This window comes from Primulina tabacum, chromosome 10 (genome assembly GCF_025594145.1).
Source record: "Primulina tabacum isolate GXHZ01 chromosome 10, ASM2559414v2, whole genome shotgun sequence".
NCBI lineage: Eukaryota > Viridiplantae > Streptophyta > Magnoliopsida > Lamiales > Gesneriaceae > Primulina > Primulina tabacum.
In genome coordinates, this window is record NC_134559.1 from 12,591,027 (window position 1) to 12,601,883 (window position 10,857).

The 10,857-nt window shown below is 31.5% G+C and overlaps 1 protein-coding gene across 6 annotated transcripts; it reads left to right on the forward strand.

The window, feature by feature from the left end:
- Window positions 1–3,293: 3,293 nt before the first annotated feature.
- On the forward strand, window positions 3,294–9,520 carry LOC142506068 (serine/threonine-protein phosphatase 7 long form homolog). 6 transcript variants are annotated; one of them, XM_075619209.1, is made up of 8 exons: window positions 3,294–4,211; window positions 4,286–4,407; window positions 4,486–4,573; window positions 4,658–5,097; window positions 5,198–5,489; window positions 5,572–5,640; window positions 5,821–5,889; window positions 5,991–6,136. In XM_075619209.1, the coding sequence occupies exons 1-4, from the start codon at window positions 3,636–3,638 to the stop codon at window positions 4,910–4,912; spliced, it is 1,041 nt and encodes a 346-aa protein (XP_075475324.1). In that variant the 5' UTR covers window positions 3,294–3,635; the 3' UTR covers window positions 4,913–5,097; window positions 5,198–5,489; window positions 5,572–5,640; window positions 5,821–5,889; window positions 5,991–6,136. The 6 variants fall into 6 exon arrangements, with proteins under 6 accessions (XP_075475324.1, XP_075475325.1, XP_075475326.1 ...); XM_075619214.1 differs by adding an exon at window positions 8,860–9,520 and having other exon boundaries at window positions 3,298–4,211; window positions 4,486–5,097; window positions 5,572–5,733; window positions 5,991–6,044; XM_075619210.1 differs by lacking the exon at window positions 5,572–5,640.
- The last annotated feature ends 1,337 nt before the right edge of the window (window positions 9,521–10,857 follow it).

A 10,857-nucleotide genomic window follows, 5' to 3' on the forward strand; every position in this document is an offset into this window, starting at 1 on the left:
TTCTAGTACTTTTTAAGCAAAACGAATAGCAGATGTTTCAGAATGAGTCTAGATATCCAGTTTATGACTTGGAATTGGCTGTCATCGCCTTCGCTCTCAAGATCTGGAGACATTCTTTCTTTGGTGAACACTTGATAATTTATTCAGATCATAAAAGTTTGAAATATTTATTTTCTCAATCAGGTCTGAATATGAGATAGAGACATTGAATGAATCTTTGAAAGATTATGATTGTGAAATCCAATACCAGTTAGGGAAAGTGAACGTCATTGCTGATTCTTTGACTCGTTAAGTTTCTGATGCTAATTTATCCTCTATTTATGTTTCTAGGCTACTTGAAGATATTTTTTCTTCTGGTTTGAATTTTCAAATTCAAGTTAATGTCATTTGTGTGCCTCAGATTTCTGTTGAACCGGAGTTGATTCAAATTGTCAAGTAAGCTAAGAAAACTGATGATCAAGTTCGGAAATATTATGAGTTGGTAACTCAACGACATCAATCTGGATTCTCAATTCATTCGGATGATTCTCTTCGTTTGAATACAAGGTTGATTTTTCTTGATATTTATAAATTACTTTGAGTCATCCTTAAAGAAGCTCATTATAATCATTCTAGTATCCATCCTGGAGATAAGAAAATGTATAATATTCCAAAGCCTCAGTTCTAGTGGAAGAACATGAAAAAGAATGTGGCTAAGTTTGTATCTCATTGTATGGTCTGTCAGCAAGTTAAAGTAGAACGTATGAGACTGAGAGAATTGCTACACAGTCTTCAAGTTTCTTAGTGAAACTGGGAGGGAGCACGTGGCTTTGGATTTTGTCACGCATCTGCCACATACATCTCATTAATTCGATGCCATTTGGGTAGTTTTCAATAGATTGTCTAAATCAGCTCACTTTTTGTATGAAAAAACTTATTCGTACAAGAAGATGACTCGTTTGTACATAGAAAATTTAGTGAGACTAAACAGAGTTCCAATTGGAATAGTCTTAGATGTGACCCTCGATTCACTTCAAAGTTTTGGACTAGTTTCCAAAAGAAATGGATAAAAGACTTGCGATGAGTACCGCTTAACATCCTCAGACAGATGGTCAGACAGTGCGTACAATCCAGACACTCAGGAACTTGCTTCGAGTTGTAGTTATGGATTTCAAAGAGATTTAGCAGGAAATTTTAACATTAGTAGAATTTCTTATAATAACAGTTTTCAAGTGATTATCGTATGACTCTTTTCGAGGCTTTGTATGGCTGAAGATGTCCATCATCTTATGTCGAGATGAGTTTAGTGAAAAATAACTGACCGGACCTGAGAAGATAATGAGTGATGCTGTCATTTAGAAGTAATGAGTTTAATTTTGTGGCTTGATGGAGGTATTTTCAGAAGGGAAAAATATGATGAAACTTGAAGCATCGTACTTAATCTATACTATCTTATTAAGTGTGAGACCCTTAGAGTAACTAACTATTAGTTTCATGGTCTATTTTAATAATTATATATATTAATAACACTTTGATTCAAGTCATATGCGGCTCAACGGATAGAGTCTTTGTATTACAAGCATTAAGTTGTAGGTTCAAATTCTTAATTGGGTTTTTTGTTTCTTGTCTTTTTTCTATTTATTTTTTTAATTCATATATCAAAATTACAGTTTAGTTTCTCACTATTTTTTATAATTAAATTTTGATACTCATTTAAATATAAATAAAATGAATTTTAAAAAATATTGTGTGTATCGATGTACTATTATAAGTATAGACACAAATACCATATCAAGTATATCTTGAACAAGACGAATCTCTTCAAATCACTCCCTTCACCCAATTCAATGTTATTTGTTTTGTCCATCAATATATAAACTTCGATCATGAGACTCCATACTTAAGAGGGCGGATTATTATCGAAGGGTATGTAACTCAATTCGATTAGGGGCAGGGCCGGCTACGGGGAGAGGCAACCTAGGCGGGCTTTTTCACCGTTTACTGTACCTTATTTAATTTTTTTATAAAATAAAGTAAAAAAAATATTACAAACTAAGGTGCACGCCTCTTGAAGAGGCGTGACTAAACAATTTTTTTTTTTAAATGCAAGTCACGCCATCTAAAAAAAAATTAAGTCACGATTTGCGCGTGACTTACTTTTATGCAAAAGACGCGGACTTAGCACATGTTAAAAGCTGCGACACATTAACTTTGACACGGACTCAGCACATGTTAAAAGCTGCGACACCATAATTTTAATAATTTCGAATTTATTATAATATTATAAATTTTCTTCTATAAATTGAATACTTGATTCTCTCCTTTCATTCACTCTTCTCGTATTTTTCATCGGTAAGTTTTTGTATAGGTTTGAATTTATTTTTTCACTTTTTGCATATTTTTCAAAAGACGCGGACTCAGCACATGTTTTTTTTTTTTTTTTGCAAGTTCATTTTATTTGGACAACTTATATTAAGGTATGTATACTTGCATAAATTATTATTTTAATTATTAAATTTATAAATTAAATTATTATTTATGTTAGACTAATTTTGTAGTGTTATTTAATTTTTTTTCAATTTTAATAATTACGTGATTTTTTAGTCATTACTAACTTTTGTAAACAAATGACGTCCTTTATTATTTTTTGATAATTTGCACACATCCATTAATAATTTGCATTATTGTAAAAAAAAAATTTAGCATTTTTGTTTTTTTTTTAAAAAAGGGAAGTCACGCCTACTTGACTTCCCTTGGAAAAAATATAATAATTTGTCTTTTTTAAAAAAAAAGGGAAGTAGTAGGCGTGACTTCCCTTGAAAAATATCTAATAATTTGTTTTTTAAAAAAAAGGGAAGTCACGCTTAAAAAATAGATTATTTTTAATTATTGATATATGTTTGATTATAATTTTTTTTAACTTAAATAACTATTTTTTAAAAATTAAGCTATCTGTTAATTATGAACCACGATAATGTTATATGTTTATTTTGTTGGTTATTGTTAATTTTTATAATATTTTTATAATCATATGTTAGGATAAAACTAATTGTAAATATAATATGTTTTATATTTATATTTGTGTGAACTTGTTTTTCTTAAAAAACCGTGACTTTTGTATTTTTTTTTTTGAAAAAATAATAATAATAAATAAATTATTAAATATTTTAATAAAATACATTTTCCAATCGTTATTATTAACTAAACTAATGTTTGATTCGATTAATTCTTTAAAAAAGATTCGAAAATTTAAATATGTGTGTATTTAAATTTTTATTATTAAAATAACTTCGTATTTTCAAAACTCGTAGATTGTAAAAATATTATTTTTAGTGTAATTATTATTTTTTACTTGTAGTTAATGTTTTATTTTATATTTTTTTATAATTGATATTGTATTTGTTTTGTTTATACAATATTGTGATAGATAATAATAATAATAATAATATATTATTCTTATTATTGATTGTAGGATGTCGTTACATGCTGGACCTGTTGATCCTACTGTTCTTTATCAGCAACAAACACATATATCTAATTTTATTACGCCTAACAACTTGGATAACACCCTAAGAGTGCGTCGATCAGATAATTTAATTTGAGAATTGTGGAAAAGTGGTATACTACACCATCGTGTCCGGTCATGTCTAAACGAAATGGGCTTTTACGGCATCCTCTTATGTGGTGATTATGTTTATGATAATAATTTGATAACCACTCTTGTGGAACGATGGCGCCGAGAAACTCATACTTTCCACCTGCGAGTTGGCGAGGCCACAATCACGCTACAAGATGTTGCGTTAATTTGGGGGCTGAATGTTGATGGTGATCCTATCATCGGGACCGATGTATCTTGCAAGTTTACTGTATGTCAGGTTTATTGTTATGATTGGTTAGGTTTTATGCCACTTCAGACAGACTTCAGATCCAATAGTTTAAAGTTGACTACTCTGTACTTACACTGTACACAAACAGTAATTGATGAAAACAGTACAGACATAGAAGTGGCACAATACTCCCGATGTGTTGCGATGTTGGTTATCGGTGGTTGTATGTTACCTGATTCTGAAGGTTGTGCGGTCAAACTGTTGTACTTTCATTTTCTGCAAGATATACATAAGGTTCGTAGTTATAGTTGGGCAAGTGCTGTACTTGCATATTTATATCACGAATTGTGTTCCGCCTCTGGGTCAGGAAAAAAAGAAATCGCAGGCCCCTTATACATATTGCATGTATATTTATTACAATTTTTATTTCAATGTATACTTCTTTCTATACACGTTTATTGAACTCAATTGTTTTGTAGATTTGGGCATGGTCAAGAATGATTCCTCTATGTCCTGACCGTTTAGGATACAACCTCATCGCTCGACCTGAAAATGAAAACAACGGTGATAATATTCTTCCAATTCCACCATACGGAGCAAGGTAATAAATGCAACATATGATATAAAATTAATAACGTCATCTTTATTTTATAGTATTACGAATTTAATGTGCATACAGATGGAAAAATGTATTCACGTGGACACATACACCTACACATTCTGTGCGTATCATTCGTGATGTACTTGACAAGATGGGAGATTGTCAGGTGTTTACATTTCATTAAATATAAATTTCGTAAATGTCATATATTATCGCTTGGGTACATGATTCGTTTTTTCATTATTTATAGTTCAAATGGCTTGTTTACGACCTCGAAGCTGTGGATGTTTTGTCATTGTCCTTAGAATGTAGACATCCCACTCTCTGGCGAAGTGCGTGCCCATTGATATGTTTTCACATTGTGGAGATGCATCGCCCAAATCGAGTTCTTCGGCAATTTAGAATGTACAAAACATTCCAATATCAGCACTTGATGGAGATCATTTACATGAATGCTCGAGACGAGGACGCAAAAATTACGATTGGGTCAAACGTCATAGACTGATGGTGGATGCGTGGGAAAATCATCATAATCTGATTGTTGAGAGTGATTTGGTTGAAAATTATAGCATGAGATATGATTATGAGACATGGTATGATTCTATAACTCGACGTTTCATATCTCCTATAGAACCTCAACAAATCGATTACGGTTATCAGCCCGGAGATGCATATTTCAGACGTATTGTGGTAAGTGCTTGTTAAACAATTTATTTTCGACACTTAGCATTATTCTATTACAATTTAATATGCATGTGTTTGATAAGTTTTTTATTTTTATTTATAATAGAGAGATGAGACATCAAATTTGAAGAATTTGTTTGGAGGACTCTCTGTTGATGATCAACCGCGTGAAGCATTAGCTGAAGTTGTTAAAAAAACTATCCAGACCTGTGATTTACTGTATGAAATGTCCTTTAGAACACCCGAGCAACAACATCATCATGCTAGGTCTTCAAACAGAAGGCGACGACTGAGAGATGATGATGTAGCCGATGAACCATCATTCTCGACCCCTGACTGGTGACAACGCCTGAGTACACAATCTCCGATGACTCATTCCTGGCCTCACAGCTCACATGGTACATGTTTTTTTTATCTAACTACTTTGTTTAAATTCACATTTATGGTTCTTATTCAACAATATATTTATTTCACCTTCAGTGGATGATCATTCGCATGGTACGACTACACAGTTGCCCGTAACTCTTGGTTGGGCTTCCACTTCACATGGTACATTTTTAAATATCAATGCAATTTCTTTATATTATCGAAGTATATGTTTATTTCTACCTCCACGTCATTCCTGGCCTCACAGCTCACATGGTACATGTTTTTTTTTTATCTAACTACTTTGTTTATTAAATTCACATTCATGGTTCTTATTCAACAATATATTTATTTCACCTTCAGTGGATGATCCTTCGCATGGTACGACTACACAGTTGCGCGTAACTCTTGGTTGGGCTTCCACTTCACATGGTACATTTTTAAATATCAACGCAATTTCTTTATATTATCGAAGTATATGTTGATTTCTACCTCCATGTACTTATTGGACATCATATTTTTTTAACTTTCAGGAGAGGGTACTTCGCATGGAGATTCTGTATTTCAAGCTCCACTTCATTCCTATAGTGTGCCTTCCTCGTATGCTAATTGGCCAAATAAGGATTCTTTCAATGTTTCTTTTGGGTTAGGTAGTTCGCGAATGGATAATGAATTTCAAACTCCACAGCAGGCTTACGAACGTTCATTTAGGGAACTCTTATTTGACGGTCATCTCCAGCAGTAGGAAGAAATCCGCCCAAATTATAACATATCACCAATTTCATACTTGGGATATTGTCATCCTCAATCACCAAGTCAGGTTCCCCTAAAAATTGATATGAACGAGTCTGCCAACGTTCGAGTGAATGTTAATGAAGAAGAAGAAGTTGAAGCCCAACAGTTGGTGCGTAAAAGTAAACAAATCCCAAAGCCACGTGATTGTGGGACTGGACATCGCTTGGGTAGGAAGAAAAAATAAAATATTTAAATGTATAAGTTATGTATATTGAATACAAGTAAATCTATTTGTTTTGAGTTTTAAATAATTTATTTGTTTTTTTTCTAACGGCATTAGATTGTGTTGCTATAATAAATAAGATACGTAGGTTTTAAATATGATACGATAAATATATATTTGTTGATACACAATCTATAATTAGGAAACATTGATGATGTTGTAAAATAAAATACAGAACGAGATGACTTTACACAACAGATAACATATAGACACCTAAATTAAAACAACATATGACATACGACCCAATTTAAACAAAAAAATTGTTCGATTAACATATAAGAATTAGCAAGATACAAGGAAAAACATACAATTACAATTGTAACACATTGAATTTCATAGTGTTCCTTCAAACCTGCAACCAATCAACACGTAAACACTTAAATAACAGATTATTTTTTCATTATGAATGAAATATAAAATTAAAAGATAAAAAAATTACCTTTACATGTTCTGATTACGACGTTGTTGTGTTGAGCTTTCTCGCTGGATGCGTTGCCTTTCTCGTGTGGAAGGCCGGTCCATCTCATTTCTGATTCTTGTAGTTCGGTCTCTCCCTTTTCTCCTTCGTTGACGCCTATTCGGGTTGTGACACAATTCAAATGTTGGTTCATCCCAATATTCCTCATCAGCAATTGGACGAAATCTTCCCTCGTACATGTCTACGTATTCACTCATCTGAAACCAACGTTGTACAAATTGTGTAGGATCTAATCCATACCATTTGGCGGTACATATTGCATGTGAACACGGAATTCCAACGATAGTCCATTTTCCGCATGAGCATTCATTAAGACTGAGGGTCACAACCTGTACACGTTCACCCCGAGCTTGTCGCCCTCCCGTAACAACAGATGCCGATTGGTCTCTAATCTCGGTACGAACAACAGTGTGTTCACTAGATCTCGAAGACCATTTCTCATACAGTCGAAAAGCATAATCAGGACAAGGCTGATTGCTCTGAATCATACGTTGCCTTCGTGTGATATGATCGATGAAATACTGTACGCAACGATTGAATGTCAACTGAACTAACGCTGATACAGGAAGTCGACGAGCACCCTTCAGAACAGAATTAAGACACTCCGACATGTTGGTCGTCATAACACCACGTCGCCATCCCCCATCGTGAGCAAGAGTCCATTTGTGTTTATCAATTTCAGAGAGATAAACAAAAGCTCTCGATTCGAGATTTTTAATTTCATCCATGATGGCATCAAATTTACGTATTTGATGTTGTGTGCCTGCTTTCCAACATAGATCTTTTAGGTGCACATTTTTGAAATGTGTATTGAAATTAGAGCATACGTGTCTAAGACAAAAACGATGTACGCCACGTGGATGTCTAAAATCGGGTATCTCCTCAACAGCATTAATGATTCCACGATGTCTATCGGAGATAAGGCACACACATGTTGATCCTCAAACCACATGCTTGCATAGAAGTTCCAAAAACCACTTCCAGGAGTCGTATGTTTCCTCATCGACTATGGCAAATGCTAAGAGTAAGATTTGGTTGTTTCCATCTAAACCCACAGCTATAAGCATCTTGTGCTTATACTTCGTGTATAAATGAATACCATCAACACTAATTATTTTTCGACAATGTGCGAACCCATCTATACATGGTCGGAAGGCCCAAAACACGTAGTTTAACACCTTCAATTGAGAATTGTATCTCGGTAAATGGTTTCACTCTACAATAGTGCCTTGATTGTACTTCACAAGGGCACCCATGTACCTTGGCAAAAGACGTACTGAACTCTCCCATGTACCATATACATTTTCCACCGCCCGCTTTAAACTGTACCATGCCTTACCATATGAGATTTGATAATTATATCGATCTTTCACAAGCTGGATAAAATATTTAATCTCATACGAAGGATCACACCGAACAATACCGACAAGTGCTTTTGCAATCATGTTTTTGTCCAAGTTATGGTGGTCTAACCCCACCTGGCTAGACATACATGAATGTGGACCACCATATTTCGTGATCTTGAAATACCCCAACTTTGATTTTAACGATGCACGAAGACCCCACCTACAGTTGATATTTGAATGTTTATTTTTACAACTAACTTTCCACAAAGTCTTTGTACTCTCCACAACTTGATACTCACGTCGAGCAACTCTAACTGAAAAGTCCTTAACTGCTGCTATCAAATGCTTTTTATCTTTAAAAACCATGTTCGTGCAAAGTTCTCCTCTATCTTCGTTATAATAACTCAAATTCGATGCAGATGGAATTCCAACAGCCAAACCTACATGATTTGTGTCAACTGAGTACCATCCTCTTGCACCAGAATCCCATTCTCGTGCGGAAATCGGCCAACTAACATTTTCTTCTACGGTGTTAGTAATATACCGATCCCATCCCCCAGTCCAATCATGCGAATTAAATCGATTTTCATCTATTGGTTCGAAAAAAGCAGCAGCGGAAGTACCAGCTTCATCATGAAATCCCATCGAATTGAACCCTTCAGTTATACACGGAATGTATGATTCAGGAACCTCAACATCTACATTATGCTCAATGAAATCCTTTTCGATATACAATTCAATACACCACATTTCGTTAATAGAATCCAGCATAAACTGTAAATTGTTGTCATCATTGATGTCAAGATGCACTTCTACGCAATGTGACTTATCCATGTAGGAATATTTTGTTGACAATTTTAAATTAAATTTTGAACTTTCAATATTTGTCAGACGGTATACTATTTCTTTCAACTCATGCAAATTAATAGATCTTGGTATTCGTGTTGCCCTCAATGCAGTGGTACTATATTTTATGGTGTGATGTCTTATAATAACATTACCACATACGAATAAAAGCACCGGCACACTGTCCATTCCTATAAAAAAAAATTCAATAGGTCACACAAAATAAAAAGGTGATAATAAATTTTTTAAAATTTCAATTGAATAACAAAATGTGAAATATAACAAAATAATACACTATAAAATTAATTTACATATGCTTTCATTTTTATTAAGATTAATTATAATAATAATGATGATAATGCTAAATTTGTTTTACTAAACTACTAAATAGGAAAAAAAAATAGTAAAATCATTTATATGTATATTTTTTTAAATAAAGTTTTTAGAAATAATAAATTTTATATTAGTTATGTAAAATAATATAGGTCCTACTAAATATGAATTAAGTTAATAATAAAATCATACTACTTATTTTTATTTAATAAATTAATAACAAAAAAAAATTTACAATAATAGATTTTATATTATTTGTGTAAAATCAATCAACTGTAATACTTTTTTTTTTATAACATACCTAAATAAAACAAAAACCATAAAAATTACAATTGCAAGTGTTATTTTTATTCTAAAATAAAAAATTGTATTTCTTATTTATATCTTATCTTACAAGTTAATTATAATAAAATAATATTTTTATAATAATAAGTTTTCACAAATACGCACGTGGAATAAAATAATAATTAAATAAATTAATTATACAGATGATTTTATGTTTAATACGTTAAGAACAAAAATACAATATTTATACTAATAAATTTTATATTACTTGTGTAAAATAAAATAACTGTAATACTTAATTTTTTATATGACACCTTTATAAAACAACAATATCAATAATAATTATAAATAGAAGTATTATTATTATTTTCTAAAAAAAGTTGATTATTATTCTAAAATACAAAAAATGTATTTCTTAGTTGTATCTTATAAGTCAATAATATTATAAATAATAATTTTTATAATAAAAAGTTTTGATACTACGCATGTCAAATAAAATAATAAGAAATGAAATTAATTATAATATTTATTTACATTTAAGTAATTAAAAACAATATTAACCGTATTTATAATAAAAACATTTATATTATTTGTGTAAAATAAATTAATCGTTATACTAATTTTTAAAATACTACCAATATAAAACATTGAAGAAAAAGTATTGTTATTATCATTTGCATAATATAAAATAATAAAAATAACTGATAATACATAAAAACTTAATTAAGCATTTTAATCATAAACTCGAAATGTAAGATTATGATAAATTCATAATTTATATTCGAATACTCAAGTAAATTAATTTATATCAATGTTTACCTCAAATAGACGTTCAAAATAAAATTTTATCTGAAAATATATAATCACAAATAAATAAATTAACGGTTTTAATCAAATGTATAATGAAAAACTTAATTTAAAGCACACAAACCTCATGTGCTGAAATACAATGTCTTAATCGAACATCGAACGAAAATCCACAAGGAATGACCAATAACGATACATTTAAATCCAGAGAAATGAAGCACAAGAATAATACATTTAAAACGAAGGCAAATGATATATAAGCAAATTTTCAGATAAAAACACGCCAT